General features: G+C 38.9%; 1 protein-coding gene across 1 annotated transcript; it reads left to right on the forward strand.

The window, feature by feature from the left end:
• Window positions 1-47: 47 nt before the first annotated feature.
• Window positions 48-17796, forward strand: LOC120630790. The gene is made up of 10 exons (XM_039900066.1): window positions 48-509; window positions 5465-5660; window positions 7134-7276; window positions 8581-8666; window positions 8796-8856; window positions 10359-10617; window positions 11824-11987; window positions 12862-13057; window positions 14906-15232; window positions 16786-17796. The coding sequence occupies exons 1-10, from the start codon at window positions 329-331 to the stop codon at window positions 16919-16921; spliced, it is 1749 nt and encodes a 582-aa protein (XP_039756000.1). The 5' UTR covers window positions 48-328; the 3' UTR covers window positions 16922-17796.
• The last annotated feature ends 1375 nt before the right edge of the window (window positions 17797-19171 follow it).

Genomic DNA, 19171 nt, shown 5'->3' on the forward strand with positions numbered 1-19171 from the left:
CTGTATTTTATATATTTTTTTTTTCTAGCACGTTTGTTTTATTCTGTGATTCAGTAAAAAATCTTTCATTCAATCGTCGTATGTAATATTATTTTTGTTGCTAAATAGTGCTACATTTGTATTAATTCTATTTGTTTAGCTTTTTTCGCAAGTTTTTAATAATAGTTGAACTAATGTTCAATGTCGTTTTAGAGAGTGGTGCTAAAACAATTCGTTGTCGTCACTGAGTGACTGTCCAAGTGTCTATCCATTTTATCACAATCAAAGTGATATACAAATTGTTTTAATTGCGATGTGGCGCAGGTAGTTGGTTATTAACGCGTGTGAAATGTCACATCATGGATGCCCAGAAAGACTTTCGAATAGATCGAAGGGTTTCCAGGAAGATGGATCGGGGCAACCCACGATGGAAGTGTTGGTGGAGACCCTCACTGGAACGGCTTTCGAAATGACTGTATCGCCTTCGGACACCATATTTGCGATAAAGTCCAAGATATTCAGGGTAGAAGGTGAGTTATGCACTTCTAACATTTCGTTATTACACAACCTTATTTCGTAGAAGTGGACAGACGTGTTCACGACGTGTTGTGGTAGTGCGTCATTTATCACAAAGGATGTGTGGCTGAGTGAATTACAATATTTACGGTATAAATTACAATAAATGGACACTGATTTACTCTTTATTATAATAATTTAGATCCTGATAGCACCACCATGTCTACATGATTCACTTTGAGACCATTGAAATTGTTAGTTTTAAATGATAAACTATTGTTTACAAAGACCACATTCTGTTGTAACATGTGACATTTTAGTGGATTAAACTACTAATATACAAATGTTTTATTGTTTTAAAGTTATTTGTAATCTATTTACAATGTATTTCACTGTTGCAAGTTATTGTTATAATGGAACTATCAGATAAAGTAAACAAACCTATTAAAAAGTTCTTATTACTCAGTACATTATGGCATAATCTGCTGGACATAAATTTGAACATTATCTGCAATTACTTCGTTACTTTTATTACATACAGTTATAAAAGATAGCTCTAAGTTGGTCACATATTTTAACGTGTCAGACAACTTGCAAGGTGGTTTGAGATACATAACTTAAAATTTTGTATATTTTAATGCCTATATTACTGCCTAGTTTTCTGCTTATCATAAGGTCCTGGGTTTAGCCAGAACTTATAAGGTATTTCAGTTAAAGAACTGTCATTACCAGCCTGCGGTTACAAAATTGGCAGTGTCAATGTCTGTGCGGGAGATCATGATAAGATAATAGTCATTCAAACTTTAAAACTTGCATGGGAGCAGAGTGGTAGGTCTATGCTCTGAGACCCTCTCTCCTCAGTGAGATGTACTAAGTCAAAGTCAAAAATATCTTTATTCAAGTAGGCCAGTAGGTGGCACTTTTGATGCGTACATAAGAATTACACGGTAGTAAGATGATGGCGATAACCACATTCGTAAACTTAAAACTAAAGCTACAAGGGTTCCAAACGTGTCCTGGTCTAAGAAGAAGCCCGCAACAAACTTAGCCGGGTGTTTTTTTTTGTCATCACCATCTCACAATGTCATTTAAAATTATTAGAAGAGCAACCTGGTTGCCAGGTTGCTAGGTTGGTAACCAGGTTGCTCTTTTATCGATTACATAGTCCTTTATACTATTATTATAGTATAAAGGACTGTTTGAACTTTTTAAGAGATATCTCCAAGATGTCAATGGGTAGTTTATTGTAGAATTGTATGCAATTTCCTGTAAACAAATTATGATTTTTATGTAACCTAGTATATTGCACTGTAAGTTTATTCTTACTTCTAATGTTTAAATTATTGCAGTCACATTTTTTCTTAAATTTAAAATGGTGATTGCAAGGTCCCCTTTCCTAAAATGTATGGGGCACATGGCAGGTTTGTAAAAGTAAATTGTAATTTCTATTAATCTTCATTGTTAGACTGGATTTACACATTACACAATGCACAAATACAAATATTGGTACTAGTCTCTTTGTCATCTAGCAGCAGATACACTTCAACTCTTTTGATTCTTTTTAACTTGACAACAATGATATATGAATAGCATTAGATATCCCCCCGCCCCCTCTCTTCATTTCCTATATATATACTATTACTATTCTGCTACGTGTAACTATACCATATAGTGATAGTGCCATTTTATTACTTCCTTAATAACTTTAGAATGCTGCCACATATACCACCTTTCCATTTAAATGCAGTTTTGTGGGCTTTAACTGTTATTTTCTAGTTATTTATAATAATATTGTAAGAGACCAAAAATTTTTATAGCATAACAATATTCCATTTATGTTCTGGATGGAACAGTGTGAAAACAAAAAACAACTTGAGATTTACCCACATTTCCACTTCTATGTTATGATTACATACATGTTCACTATCAAACTGCCTTAACAGAGAAAGTAATGATTTAATTTTAGGTCTCTTTGTATCATCTATTTTTGGACAGCCTAAACAGGTGTATAGATAATTTCTACTCCATAATTCCAGATTTGATACCTACTGACTTTTCTAAAACAAGAGCTCATATTTATAGTATTTCAAAAAATGCAAACATTGCTAAAAATATTGATTGGAAATAAATCTCAGCTGTTTTTTAGTCATGCACTGTTTTACGCAAAGGTCAATGTGTTTAGTAAATCACTGCCAGTTTGAGAGTGTGCCAAAACAGCTGTATTCAGTTGTACAACTTTACGGAAATTAAATTTATGTTGTTGCAAACTATACATAGTTTTTGGGGAGACATAACATAAAAGTTCCGAGCTGTAGTTAAGAATTGTAATATTTTGTTTATTTGTCATAAACTTATAATAATTGTAAGGGGTATCTGTTTATCACTAGCAAACAAACAGTTCACGTGGGATTGATTTTTGTAAAACCAAACATGCAACAACTTTTGGGAATAAACAATTTTTGAATTTCCTTCATTCTGATCTGGTGGGAGGCTTTGGCCATCTAGTATCTAGACACACACGTGCCGTTAAGCGATGTTCCAGTGTTTTCTTGCAGAGAAACCGATTAGGGGTATGACTACGATACTCCCTAACACGTTAGCCCGCTACCATTTTAGACTGCATCATCACTTACCACCAGGTGTAGCAGTCAAGGGCTAATTTGAAGTGGAATAAAAATCCTATAAATAATATAATATATTTTATATTTACATCTATAATCAGATGTGCTGGGTGACTTATTGCCTAGTACTTATTTCAAATATTTAAAGTATTTCAATCATGATACATCTCTTTGGCTTTTGAAGCCAGAGTGCTTTGTCAATTCTGTACTGTATATTACTAATTATTTAGAAAACCCTAATATATATTGAGTTGCTTTATCTAGGTGTACTTAAGTAAACAAACTCTAAACAGTATAAAACATTGACCACATTCCACAATGCTTTACTCATATTTTCCATTATAGATGTTTTGCTATAATATCATGTTTATTAACAGATTACACTATACCTTAAGAATCTATCCGCGATAGTACTTAGTAGTAATAAGTATTAATTAAATTCCATAATTAATTGGGTACATTATTAAACAAGAGCCGCCTTCTTCTTTCTCTGGGCTTGTCTCCGTACTTGGTCGGCCGGAACCTTCCTTTCCCTTGTACGTAGTGCCACTGGTACGGCTACCCGCTGTGTCACTCCAGAAGCTTAGCAGGCCGCCCAGGTCGCCAAGTGCTTCAGGGAGTGATGCTGGGGAGCCAAGGTATGTTGCGCGTTGCTGTGCTATTCCTCTACATCGGAGCAATACGCGTGTCGGTGTTTCATCAGCCTCCATGCATGCTCTGCACAGAGGACTGTTGGTTATACCTAAAATGAAAAGGTGTTTGTTTAGTTGGCAATGCCCTGTTATCATGTTTACTACCGTCCTTAGTTTGTTTTGACTTAGTTTTAGTAGTTTGGTTTTTAGTCGTGTGTTAAGGTTGGGAAAGGCCTCCTTTGTAAGTTTACACTCATTTTCGTTAATCCGCCTTACTCAAAATGGACATAAGTTAGTCAAATCTGCATATCGTTTGCAAAAGTTGCAGAAGTCATTTGTAGGATTGAGTATATGCTTTTATAATCTGATTCCCAAGGTAATTTTGGACTTGCCAATGCATAAGTTTAAACAATGTGTTAAATGTGTATTTAATAAATTGTAGTTACTATACGATTGATGAATTTCTTAATGATAAGACTGCTTGGAAGCACGCTCTCATCTCTCACAAGATATATTTATTATATTTTTTTTTTATTGTAAACTGTAAAATTATGTTGAAAAAGAGCAATCTGCTGAGTTTCTTGTCTCTTCTCGGTTGAATCTGCCTTCCGAACTGGTGGTAGAGTCACTACAAACAGACTGACTTGACGTTTCGAAAAAAATGTTGATGGTGTAAGTTTTTTGCACTGCATTTTGCACTGTCGCCTATAACACAGGGTTATACCTAGCAGGGACAGTTGATTTCTGTATATCCGTTTTAATTATAACATTAATATAAGTTATACCTATTGTGCAGATGTAATGTAAATTGTACCTATGTTTTATTGAACAATAAACAAATATTATTATTATTATTATAAGTAAATTCCAGTCCTAAACTCTCGAGACAAGCCCCTTAGTCAATTTAGACAATATAAATCCCAATTGATCTTTTGTCATAATTTGGCCTGGAACCTGGGGCCACCTAATTGCAAGGCTGAAGACCGAACCGCTGCGCAAGAGAGGTCAAATTGGCTTTACTCCAATACGTGATTCAATTCAATTTAAGTCCCTGACAACGCATCACATCCAGTCTTGTGTAACTGTATCAAATGGACCGGTAAATAATCTTTATTTTTACCTACATAACCTCTGTACCTATGAGATCATACGCGTGATCTCGCATCATTTTCTTGATTTTTTACAACTAGGATGGTGAAAGTATTTTTACGATATATCTTATTAAATGAGATCGGGGATTCCCCCTGGTATATCGACCGAAATTCTGTCGATGTGGAATGGGGTGCGGTAAATTTTTGATTCAAATAAATTTACGCCTTTACGATATTTATCGATGAACCATCCCTCTTTCTAGGTATTAAAATCGGTGATAGCCTAGTGGCTCTATATATGGATTTGCCTTTCGGGGGACCGAGTATTTCCCCGGCACCTCTAACTTTTCACAGCTATGAATGAATGAATGAATATACTTATATTGCACACCACAAAAAGTACATAGAACAAAAATACAGCAGCTATGTCATTTTTAAGCAATTAAATATCACTTGCTTCAACGGTTGAAGAAGGTACCTGAACATCGTGAAGAAACCAAATGCCTGAGAGTTCTCCTGGGCGTTGAGCCAGCGTGATGGACTACTAGCTCTTCTCATTCTTAAAGGAGACCCGTCTAGTAGTGGGCTGGTAATGAGTTAATGATGGCGATGATGCTTCTTCCAGGTATCCCGGTCTCGCAGCAACACCTCCTGTACAACCTGCGGGAGCTGGACGATGCGCTATCCCTCCGCGAACACGCGATCGGTGACGGCGCGAGACTCCGCCTCGTGTTAGGGCTCCGCGGAGGGCCCGTGGCCACACGCCGCCTGCCACCGCCGGAGCCCTGGCGCGATATCGAACGGCTGCTGCACTCCAACAGGTAAAACTACGATTTAGATGTGCTGGGGGCTAACTACTAAGTGCAAACCAATATATGATGTGAAGTACGCATTTGGTTGTATATAAGAGTGTATATCAATAAATATATTTACTTTATATAAAAATAAATTTGTTTTACCGTAAATTACTCTAAGTTCAGTTTAAGTTAAAAAAGTTCAAATATATAAATAAATTATTAACAACCCCCCGGGGATTTAGCGTTCCGGTACGTGTAAAAACCATGTTCTTATCAAAGGTTGGGCGGAATCTGAACCCTCATAGCTTTTTTCAAATTATTGCAGTCACATAATTTACTCTTAAATTTAGATATATTTTTGTGAACATACATTAAATTTTCAAATATGTATTGGCTAAAAACTGTCATTTTCTTAACATCTTTAAATTCATCTCTCAATTACTCTCTCTGACCCATTTTAAAGATCGCACGAACAGCCCTCTTCTGCAGCACGAAAATAGTGCCATTATCAGCAGCATTACCCCACAGTAAAATTCCATATGACATAATGCTGTAAAAAAAGCTAAAATAAACTAGTTTAGCAGTTTCTATGACCGTCATGTGGCGTATCTTCTTCACTGCATAGGCGGCTAACCGAACTTACTACCAAGGAAAAATAAGTTTTCACTTAAATACTGTATATAATTAAAATCAATTTAAATATAACTTGCTTAAAAGGTTAAGGAAAACATCGTGAGGTGAAACCTGCATACCTGAGATTTGTCCATAATGTTCTCAAAGGCGTGTGAAGTCTATCAATCCGTACTTGGCCAGCATGGTAGATTATGGCCTAAACCATTCTAATTCTTAGACGGCCGATTGGCGCAGTGGGCAGCGACCCTGGTTTCTGAGTACGAGGCCGTGGGTTCGATTCCCACAACTGGAAAATGTTTGTGTGATGAACATGAATGTTTTACAGTGTCTGGATGTTTATATGCAAAGTATAAGTATTTATGTATATCCCTATCTCTACTTAATATTATAAATGTGAATGTAAGTTTGTTTGTTACGCTTTCACGCAAAAACTACTGAACCGATCATCATGAAACTTTGTACACATATTCCTGAAGGTATTAGAAGTAATATAGCATGCTTTTTATACAGAAATTAAGCTCAGTTCTTTTGGGAGACATAACGCCGTCATATGATAACCGATTTAAATAATTACTTACTTACTTTTCTTATATAAGTATACACAACTTAAAAATTTCAGTAGAATTACACCTAAATTGAAACCAAAACAAACGCAGACAAAGTCGCGGGCAACAGCGAGATATTCATAAAAATATTCTTAGTACTCATAACACAAGCTACGCTTACTTTGGTGTTTTTTTTGTGTATTGTCGTAGTATATTTAGTATTTTAGTATGATGATCGAAATGCACTTTTTAAGACTAGATGGCCTACAGAATGTTTGAATAGGAATAAGTAGAGTATGGTGTGGTGAATGCCTTGCAGGGACGAGGGCGAGTGGGGCGGCTCGGGCTCGGGCAGCGGCTGCAAGGCCACGGTGCTGGTGTTCCGCGAGGGCGAGCGCGTGAACCTCGTGCGCGTGCGCGAGAACAAAGACGGCACCTACTCGCCGCTCGACCACGCCAAGTGTGAGTCTCCGACAAGTTAATAAATAGATAAATGCCGTATACAACGTGTAAATGAAAACCGAAATAATACTTCACAGGCTAAAGAGGTGCATTATGTACACTGTTCAGTCTCTGAGACTTGTCTGTGAAACCCAAAACGAAATAGTTTCTGAGTAAACAACTGCCGCGGCCGTAGTTTTTTCTGAAAGAAATCAGATACAGTCCTAAACATACATGCAAAATTAGAATTATGTGACTCCTTTCATTTCATTAGTCACACGTCGCGTAGCGTAGGTACTATGCGCATGTCAGTCTTTTATCATCAATAGGGTTGTCATATGTAAATAATGCAAGACTTTCGGAATTCGAACACCAAAATATTGTTATTTAACGCTCTTTCAAGGAGTCTCCTTGAGTATGGTTCAGTTGCTTGGAATCCTCATTATAATGTTCACTCTATGAGAATTGAACGAATCCAAAAGCGCTTCCTGCATTATGTAAGTTTTGGTGATAAGTTATGTAATATTAATTCTAGCTACTTTTCCAGACTGCGGCACTATAAGTTATTAACTCTATCTGATCGTAGAAAACTATTGGACCTTTGTTTTTTATATAGACTTTTTAATAATGCCCTAGATGCGTCTGATCTACTTTACAAAGTTTCTGTCAGAATCCCAAGGCCGTTCAGTCGTGTAAAAAATTATATGCCTTTTAAAGCTGCCGTCTCGAAAACAAATCTGGGGGTCTCAGCGCCTATTAATAGGTTGTTAACTTTGTATAACAGCATTAATAAAGTGCTTGACATAGACATAATAGGGGATAGTCTTCCTATATTTAAAAAAAAACTAAAGGATCACTTCCTATCGCAATACGGTGGTACTGTTTAAACTTAGTTATTATTATTTTTTTCCTTTACTCTTTTTTGTGTTAGTTTAGCTAGCTTATGTCTCTCTTAATCGTTTTTTCTCCTTCTAACTAACAATATAGTTTTTATTTGCAAGTTGTGGCAGTCTTTAAGTGGGTCTACAATATTACATTTATATGTTATTTCATTTTTTGTTTAGTTTTTAAGAGTTGTTGTTGTAACCTGTTGATTGTCCCTTAAATAAATAAATAAATAAATAATTATACTTCCTTTAAGTTATTATTTTTACAGGGTGATTTCTTATGATATATTCTTATGCACCCTTCAACAGTATTTCGTAATTCCTTTTCACGTTGTATATTAACCAAGAAGTTCAAAATTCAAAAATAGAATTTTATAATTTTTCAAATTTAGATTGTTCTATGCTCACTGCCTATACATATACTGCCTGGTCCCGTAGACTCGTCGTCACTCGGCCACCTGGCGGAGGCGGAGGCGGACGAGGCGTCGGGCGCGCTGCACGACAACGCCGTCACCATGGGCAAGATGCTGGAGTTACGGCGCCGCATGGAGACGCTTTCCGTGCAGCGACGTGCGCAGCCGCCCGGTGAGTTACACGTAGCGCGGCGACACTGCGCACTCGCGCTGCACGACAACGCCGTCACCATGGGCAAGATGCTGGAGTTACGGCGCCGCATGGAGACGCTTTCCGTGCAGCGACGTGCGCACCCGCCCGGTGAGTTACACGTAGCGCGGCGACACTGCGCACTCGCGCTGCACGACAAGGCCGTCACCATGGGCAAGATGCTGGAGTTACGGCGCCGCATGGAGACGCTTTCCGTGCAGCGACGTGCGCAGCCGCCCGGTGAGTTACACGTAGCGCGGCGACACTGCGCACTCGCGCTGCACGACAACGCCGTCACCATGGGCAAGATGCTGGAGTTACGGCGCCGCATGGAGACGCTTTCCGTGCAGCGACGTGCGCACCCGCCCGGTGAGTTACACGTAGCGCGGCGACACTGCGCACTCGCGCTGCACGACAAGGCCGTCACCATGGGCAAGATGCTGGAGTTACGGCGCCGCATGGAGACGCTTTCCGTGCAGCGACGTGCGCAGCCGCCCGGTGAGTTACACGTAGCGCGGCGACACTGCGCACTCGCGCTGCACGACAACGCCGTCACCATGGGCAAGATGCTGGAGTTACGGCGCCGCATGGAGACGCTTTCCGTGCAGCGACGTGCGCACCCGCCCGGTGAGTTACACGTAGCGCGGCGACACTGCGCACTCGCGCTGCACGACAAGGCCGTCACCATGGGCAAGATGCTGGAGTTACGGCGCCGCATGGAGACGCTTTCCGTGCAGCGACGTGCGCACCCGCCCGGTGAGTTACACGTAGCGCGGCGACACTGCGCACTCGCGCTGCACGACAACGCCGTCACCATGGGCAAGATGCTGGAGTTACGGCGCCGCATGGAGACGCTTTCCGTGCAGCGACGTGCGCACCCGCCCGGTGAGTTACACGTAGCGCGGCGACACTGCGCACTCGCGCTGCACGACAAGGCCGTCACCATGGGCAAGATGCTGGAGTTACGGCGCCGCATGGAGACGCTTTCCGTGCAGCGACGTGCGCACCCGCCCGGTGAGTTACACGTAGCGCGGCGACACTGCGCACTCGCGCTGCACGACAAGGCCGTCACCATGGGCAAGATGCTGGAGTTGTGGCGCCGAATTTGACATTTTATGCAGCTTTTTATGAAACTTTGTATAGTTATTTCTCTAAGTATTGATCCTAGTATAATAAGTAGAGAATTTCCGATAAAATATATTTTGCAAACAATATTGAGTGCCATAAAGATTAAATAACTACCTTCCACCATACATTATAATACAGAACAATACACACAAACAAACACAAAAAAAACACAAAATGAATGGATAAGACGTTACTATACAATACAATTTTCAACAATCTTTACTATAAGAACAAGAATATAAGGTTTCAAGTTAACTTTTCACGTCTGCATGATCTTATTTTAATTTCAAATTTAACAATGGTGTGGTACTATTGCCCGAAATTAAAGAAATATTGTTATATCTATACATAACAGGGAAAAGTACTGGAACAATTTTTTTTTAATTATTGTACATTACATTACAATACATTACAGCACAGTTCCTTCCTATTTGGCGTGTATATGTTTAGAAATACCCACAGCTAAACTGACTTTACAATTCCAGGTGAAAAGCACGAAATACAGAAAACACGCTCCGAGGAAACTCTATCCGTCCCCAGTTTGCTAGACGACGGTCCCGACTTCGCTACCCGGACGTACAACCCGTACAGCGAGGCCGAGGACATGTTCGCGCCGCTATACGACGGCAACTACACCAGATACGACTACGACTGCTCGTTCGCGGACCGGTACACCCTGTTGCCGCCCATCGGCACCAGGACCGACTCGGACCAGTCCATACAGGACGCTGTGGCTGATGAGAGGTATGTATATTTAAAAAAAAAAATGACTACTCCATCGATTCTTTGTTCCTATTCACTCAATGGCACTAGTACAAACTTGGGCCTGGACAAAACAATGCATTGTGGCATGGTATGTTTCTACAAAATGTAATGAATAAAGGCGACTCCATAATTCCTATGATCTTAACCTCCTACAGAGAGGTTAATTATAATTCTCGCTTTGCTGTATAAAAATGACTTCACTAGACACGATTACGACTGCTCGTTTGCGGACAGATATACCATGTTGCTGTCCGTCGGCACCAGGACCGACTCGGACCAGGATGCTTTTAATTAAGAAGATTAAAATAAAATTATTACTCTATCGTTTCTTTGTTCCTATTCATCCAACCTAAAAATTACATGTCAGCGTGTTTATTCTAATAATTAACATGTGTCAGAGTGTGTCGAGATTTTGGGGCAAAGTCAAAGTCAAAAATATCTTTATTCGAGTAGGCCCATAGACTTTTGAGGCGTACATTACTTGCGAAATGTGTATTCGGTAGTGAGATTATGGCGATAATCATATTTGTAAACATAAAACTAAAGCTACGAGGGTTCCAAACGGTTCTAAGAAGAAGCCCACAACAAACTTCGCCGGGTGTTTTTTTTTGTTATCACCATCTCACGTTGTCATTTTAAATTGTTAGAAGAGCAACATGGTTAGAACAATAATTTACACCTAAGCTTCTTTATCGATTACGTAGTCCTTTATACTATAATAGGACTTTTCTATACGCTTACAACTTAACTTTTTAAGAGACATATCCAAGGTGTCAATGGGTAGTTTATAGTAAAGTTGTATTGCGATTTCCTTTAAGCGAATTATGACCTTACTATTTAATTTTATATATTAATATAATTAAAATTTACGCGCGGACAGTCGTTGTATTATATATAATAATATAAATACAAAATCTTTTATTTGGGAAAAAAACAGCACACAGCAGTTAACATATAAAGTACGAGTTACACAAAGAACTTGTCATTGACAACTTAAACTATATATAACAAAAAAAAAAAGAAAGGATCTTAAAATAAGTTAACGAAATAAATTTAAATAATCTAAAAAAAAAACAAATATAGTTCCCTGTTGGCAGTGACATATCTGTGGTGTATAGCGTTATTACGTTACACCTGGTATAGTGCACTGTAAGCTGGTGTAATGGTCATGTACCTGGTGAGCAGGCTGAAGCTGTCGGACGCGCTGGCGGGCTCCATCCTGGTGAAGGCGCGCGAGGGCGAGGAGGCCGCCATCTTGGAGGAGTGCCTGGACCGCGAGCCGTGCCTGCACCGGGACGCGGCGCCGCTCGCCGCCAAGAGCCTGGCGCCCATCCCCGCCGCAGAGTACGGTGAGAGCGACTTCTGTTATTATTGTATTGTTGAGAGCGGCCATAGCTTCTTCAAAGTCATGATAGCCTAGTACAAGCGCCGATAGTCGATAGTCGATAGTCACTTGTGTAAGCGGTGATGGCCTAGACGTTAGGCTTCGGCACCCTGTCGGAGGGGCCCGAGTTTGATAACGGCACGCAATGCTAACTTTTCGGAGTTATATGCATTTAAAAAATAAATTAAGCAATCAAAATATCACTAATTCACACGGTCAAGGTGGTAAGCATCGTGAGAACGTAGAACGTGATGTTCTCAGAGGCGAGTGAAGTCTACCGATGCGCAATTGGCAAACATGGTGGACTACGGCCTCAAGTAGAGGTTATCAAATAAATTCTTCGAAACTTGATTGTAGATGTGAAAAGGAGAGTATTCAACTCAGTTGTTATGAAAATTGAGCTTAATGTGCTATACTCGGCGAAAAGCAGGAGAAAGTGTATGGTGTAATTTAAAATATCTTTAATCAGCATCCTCATGAGATGTTGACTTTAAAATCCTTCGATTCGATTCATTGTAAAGTTAACATCTATTTGGTGTGGAGTATAAAGATTGAATAAAAGAATAAATTACACCATACAGATTCTCCTACTTTTCGCAGAGTACAGCAAATTAGGCTTAGTTTTCATAATATATCATGGAATTCCATAAAGTATCGTCTACTTCTATACAATATTTATTCAACTTTATTCAATGCGGGGTTAAAGAATTCGTTTTGGGTGCCCCTAAAACCCTCGTTTGCTTGGGAATTTATGGCGCCCGTAACGGTAGACACTGTACCTTTACAAAATGGAATGTAAGTGGCATGGGAGATGTTTGACGGAGCGGTCTGCTCGGCAGGCCCGCTGGTGGGCGGCGAGGCGGGCGGCTGGCGCGCGCGCGCCTTCGGCTCGGGCTCGCAGCTGGCTCGCGCCGCGCCGCGCTCGGCCTCGGCGCTGCCGGTGCGCGCCGCACGCCTCGCGCCGCGCGCGCCGCCGCTGTCCGACGCGCTGTTCTCCTCCTCCACCTCCGACCTGGAGAAGCTCCGCAGGAACAGGTGCGCGCAAGTCATTAGCTCTTTGAATAACTTTGTCATCTATCCATATATATAAAAGGCAAAAGTGACTGACTGACTGACTGATGACTGTCCGACCGACCGACCGACCGAACGACCGACGACTGGCTAACTAACTGACTTACCGACTGACTGATCTATCAACGAACAGCTCTAACCACTGGACAGATCGGGCTGAAATTTTGCACACAGCTACCGCTAAGAAACGATTTTTGAAAATACTCAAGAAAAAGAAAAAGTTTCAAGTTATATTCATAAAACTTAGGGTTTAGAACGTCGCTAAGAAATTCATCAATGATATATATAGTAAATACGATTTAACGCATCGTTTCAACTTATGCATTGGTAGTTCCAAAATTACATTGGCAATCATATTATAAAAAAAGCATATATTCAAACCCATAAATGACTTCTGTACCTTTCGCAGATGATATGCTGATGTTACTAACTTATGTCCATAGAGAATGTCTTCCGCTGTCTGTTGCTTATAATGGTATTAACCAAAGACCACTAATGCAGCTTCGGGCCTTTTAATACCTACCCAAACCCAATGAGTATACAAACCCACTCTAACCCTTAGCCGCTTTATTTAACAAATAAAAAAAGCGAACCGTGCCTTGTTGTAAAGTACAAAGGAATATTTTTATTGAATAAATAATAAATAAATATACTACGACAATACACACATCGCCATCTAGGCCCGAAGTAAGCGAAGCTTGCGTTATGGGTACTAAGATAGCTGATAAATATTTTTTATGAATATAATACACATAAATACTCATAATATACAGATACAGAACACCCAAGCGCTGAAAAGCAGCGCTCATGTTCATCACACAAACACTTTTCAGTTGTGGGAATCGAACCCACGACCTTGGACTCAGAAAGCAGGGTTGCTGCCCACTGCGCCATCCAAATGAAATTCAGTGTGTATTTATGCATGTTTTTCTATCCCAAAAAAGCTAGAACCCGACTCTGCGAAAATCCTGTGACTTACGGTTTACTTGGTTATTCTCGTGTCTGTGATTATCTTGCGCTCTGTGAATGTTACTTTAGTATTCAATAGCTGAGGGAACAAACAGCCGTTAATTCTTTTCTCGGATTTCGAATTGCACGGATGTGTACCTGGCTATTGTCTAACGGAGTTTCCGGTTGCCCCAGTAACTACCTGGCTAATAACGGTCACATTACCTGCATATCTAAGAAGTGAAATTAAACAAAACTCTCTGGAGGAGTACGAATTTTTAATACAAGCAGAAATCAGATTAAATATTGTGATAGGCTTGTGTAATTGGAGCTAAAGGTTGTGTGGAATCATTCAATTAATGTAGGTACCACAATTTTTTTTTTGTACAATATAACTTTATAAGTTGTTATTTTATTTTTTTATTACACAAACTACTAAAATTAATACTCTTCGCATCCTGAAACTCGCATGAGTTTGTTTGGACGCTGCACATTCCTCTAGAATAAGTTTAAATAAAATACAATATCATATTTTAACCCATCGATCACATGTTTTAACCGTTAAAAAGGTCCAACATTTTGACGGCCGATTGACGCAGTGGGCAGCGACCCTGCTCTCTGAGTCCAAGGCCGTGGTTTCGATTCCCACGACTGAAAATTAAACATGCGTAGATCTGTTATGTGTGGAGTATATGAGGATTGAAGGAATTATAAATGACACCATATAGATTCTCCTGCTTTTCGCGGATTATGGCAAATTGAGCTTTAACTTCATAATATATCATGGATTTCCGCAAAGTAACGCCTGCTTCTATCCGACGATGATGATGTCCAAACGTAACTAACGGGCGCTGCCTGCTGTAGGATCCTGCCCGCGCTGAGCCGGCACCGCAACCGCGAGCACCTGCACCTCAGCGACGACGGCCTGGACCTGTCGCGCCCCGAGCCGTCGCGCCCCGAACCGTCACACCACGAGCCGTCGCGCCACGAGCCGCCGCGCTGCCGGGAGGTGGGCAGCGAGCGTCGCCAGCGTAGGATAGAGAAGATCGCCGAGATGGACGGCTCGCGGCTGTTCGCCTTCGACGAGCCCAAGAAGCCGGAGCCCGAGCAGAAGGCCGACAAGAAGGTCACGCGGATACGCTGCGGCTTCTGCAAGAAGCGACTCAGCATAGCCACGGTGCACAAGTGCAGGTAACTAGTACATTGCTTTTCTCAGGTTAAAGAATCATTTATTTATCTTAAAGAATAATTTTACATATTTATTTACAGAGAAATCATATTGAACTTATAATATTTGATTAGCAATCATATTAAACTTGTTATTAAGGTATACATATAAATTATTAAAGATCTACCCTCAGAAACTTCGATAACCTTATGTTGCGAAATGCGAAGTCGTTGCCATAGTGTATAATAAGCCATAGTGTTGTAATAAGCGGTATTACAACATTACAACTGAGATAGTATGCGATTTTTTAGTTTGCGTTTGAAAATTGTAAACGACTTCGCATTTTTCACTTCCGTGGGTAATTTATTGTAGAGTTGTACTCCTTCAAATTTCACATTTCTTCGCCCGAGGCAGGTTCTAAGGATGTGGAAGTAAAAATTAAATATATTCTAACTCTTAAAGGCTCCAATTGCATCAAGACACAGTTGCTGGTGTAATTACAGGCCTGCAAAGTGACGGGCGAAATCATATCGACCCATTACCGGCCCACTACGTGGGCTAATTGCCCAATTGCATGTAAAGAACTCTTTTCTCTTCTTAAAATAAACTCTTAAATATATATTTAAATGTCACTTATGAATGTCAAAAAAAACACTGGTGACTTTAAGAAAAGGTTCTATATATGAACTTGAGACAAGAATTCTTTACATGCATATTATTCTGAACTTAGTTTCTGTACCTTCTTGTGGTGTACAATAAAATCCATCGTCATTTCATTCATCCATTCATGCATTGTTCCACTCTTGCAATCAGTCATTCTTTCAATTGCTCATTCTTTAGTAGGTTCAATGAATGAGCAATTGAACGAATGTTTTGAGGATGATTGATTGAATGAATGAATGAATATACTTTTATTGCACACCACAAAAAGTACATAGAACAAAAAGAAAAGTATAACAAAACAACGTATACAATTTGGCAGCCTTATCGCTACATAGCGATTTCTTCCAGGCCTTAAATGAGGGGTTTGCTGCTGTCCGCTGAGGAGTTCTGTCCTCTATCTCCAACCACAGTTTGGGCAAAATTAAACACATATTATAACCTCTATAGTGCAAAAATAATTATTTAAATCGGAAATTTGTCAAAAAAAATTTGTCGGAGTTATGGTGTAAATTCGTCAAACACTCATCCCCTCTCCCATAAAAATAAAAAGTATCCTATATTACTTCTAACACTTCCAAGAATATTCTTGGAAGAAATTGCGTACAAAGTTTCATGAGGATCGGTTTAGTAGTTTTTGCGTGAAAGCGTAACAAACAAACTTACTTTGACATTTATAATATTAGTAGGGATATAAAAATAATATTTACCTTATTCACTATATTCACTATCTTTATATATATATTTCTTGTGTGCGTGTGTATGTCACTGAACTCCTCCTAAACGGCCGGACCGATTTGAATGAATTTTTCGGTATGCGTTTGGGTGGCACCCTGGCTGGTTTAGATTCACAAATCAGCCCGACAGATGTCGCTGGGGTCCGCTAGTATATATATATTATGATTGGTATGCCCAGATGCGGCGCCGAGTTCTGCGCGCCGCACCGCTACGCCGAGGTGCACGGGTGCGCGTACGACTACAAGGCCAACGCACACCACTACCTGCAGCAGGCCAACCCGCTGGTCAGCGCGCCCAAGCTGCCCAAGATATAGACTGTTCCGCTGGAGTTGCAAGTGCCGCGGCGCTGTATTTGCTAGTGGTTTCAGTGAATGTGCGATACGGAAGTTGCAAGTGCTAATGTTCATCATCATATCAACCGATAGACTTCCACAGCTGGACATAGGTATTTTATAGGACGTTCGAAATTTCATGGTTTTTGTGGCTCCCAGGGACTCACTTGATTCGTATGCCATATGCCAATGCGGGGACTGCCATTCCAGCACTTGTCTTACAATTTAAACAATCTTTCCGTCACTTTATGAGTTAAACTTTTTAATTGCAAAACAACACATACATCAAAAATAAGTTTTCTATGCTTGTTTTGTTTTGTTAAATGAGCAATTTTCATATTGAATACATAGTCGAAATGAAACTTCAATTACAGTTAGTGTCTCGCAAGAATTTAGAAATTGCTCAACTGATTTTTTTTTTGTGTGTTTGCCTAAAATTTTGGGATGATTTTGAAAAATTAGGTAAAACTCAAAGGAACAGACAAAAATAGAGAATTTCAATTATTCTTTTATAAAAAGATTATATAGTATTATGGAAGAATACCGAAGTGTTGCTTGTATAACATTATAAAATATATAAAATACACTGTAATAATTTTCTTTGACGAAGTTCTATAGAGAACGAAACCTTACAACAGGAAATCACTCTTTCATTTCACACCATATTAACTCTGCACTGTCTTAAATATAAAATGTCTTAATAGAATTCTAATGTGAACTTTATATTATCTCAAATAAAGTACATATGGACAAGCAGGTTAGCAAATCTAAAGTATTGAATCACAAGTTACTTAACTATATTGCACTTTTGCTGAAACCATTTTACGTCCAAAAAAAGTAGAAGTAAAAAAAAAAAAGTTGTTTGTATAATAAAAATGGCTGCTTGCAATTCCGACGACTGCCCTGTTAACGGAATGGGGTCAGTATATTGTTGATAGTTGATTGATATAATGATATTAACGTGAAGTGTCTTACTCGCGCTTATGTTTTGCTTTCAGTTTCATTTCCATTTTAACTTTAACGGTTTGTTTATAATTAGATAAAATGTTGCACGAAAGTCTTTCTGCATACAGATTCGCAATTCCAAATGTGGAACTTTTAAACCAATTTATTGAGCGGCCGGCTAAGCTATATACAACTGATAATGTAAAACTGGCTTTGCAACCAAAACATTAAAAACTAAACCAAGTGATCTAAAAAGTTTCAAACCAATTTCAAAAGTTCCATAAACTAGTATAAAAATTAACGATATTTAAATGAAACATGATTAGTTTAAATGTTCAGTTCAGTTGGGATAAATAATGTTTTAATGTTTAGTTTAAAAGTTCAACTAAGTTTTGACAAAATCTAAAATATCACATCCCTCATAAAAACTTCCATAACTAGTTTCAATGTTCCATATTTAATTAAAAGTTGTAATATAGTTTTTAAGTTCTGCAGGTATCAAAAGTTTAATATCGAAATAAAGCCAATTCCTAGAAACTAAATTAAAAAATAAATCCCCACAAAATGTCCAATAAAGCTTTGTAAGACATTGTAAATGCATTTTCAACTATTTTTAGAAATGTAATACAGAAAGATTACTGTGCAACTAATGTATACTACTTATTATATTATTGTATATTATTAATAATGTCATATGATTTGTATTTAGGACGGAAGGAAAAATTTAACAAGATTTAACACACTTTTGGATGTCCCCGTCAAATTTCACCTCAGTATGCCTGCATTAATAGAACAAGAGCTAGTGAACTATTTGTTCGAAGTGTTTAAGCGAAATTTAACGTAATATATTTACATTAAATTACTTAAAACAAATATAGGACATCCTAATTGACTAATATCAATTTTTTTTATGACTTTTCAAACATACTAATATGTTTGTTTGAAATATTCACCATTTTGGTCGTGGAAACTCTTGCTACGGATTTTTTAAAAGAATATAGTGTTAAAAATATTACAGCCAATCATAAAGGATTGTAAGAATTACATTGTTGGTATGATAGTCCAGTGTTAGGGCATTTCCAGTAAGGTTTTTCCCATTAATTATTCCCAATATTGAATTCTTTCTGTTTTTACCTGTCTTCTGATTATGAGCAGATGTAACATTACCTATTTCTTATTAAAAAAAAAAAAAAAAGGTTTTATATTTTTTCGATGTTGTATTCATAAATATATTAAATAATGAGCTATGTTTTAGCGTTCGTATATTGCTTGTGTATTTGAAAATAT

Source organism: Pararge aegeria, chromosome 17 (assembly GCF_905163445.1).
Source record: "Pararge aegeria chromosome 17, ilParAegt1.1, whole genome shotgun sequence".
Lineage (NCBI taxonomy): Eukaryota > Metazoa > Arthropoda > Insecta > Lepidoptera > Nymphalidae > Pararge > Pararge aegeria.

Excerpts from the sequence above, each read along its gene's own strand:
- LOC120630790 (XM_039900066.1), top strand. The coding sequence starts at position 329 with ATGTCACATCATGGATGCCCAGAAAGACTTTCGAATAGATCGAAGGGT. Across the intron at positions 510-5,464 it reads CAAGATATTCAGGGTAGAAG|GTATCCCGGTCTCGCAGCAA; the intron begins GTGAGTTATGCA and ends TGCTTCTTCCAG. Across the intron at positions 10,618-11,823 it reads GACGCTGTGGCTGATGAGAG|GCTGAAGCTGTCGGACGCGC; the intron begins GTATGTATATTT and ends CCTGGTGAGCAG.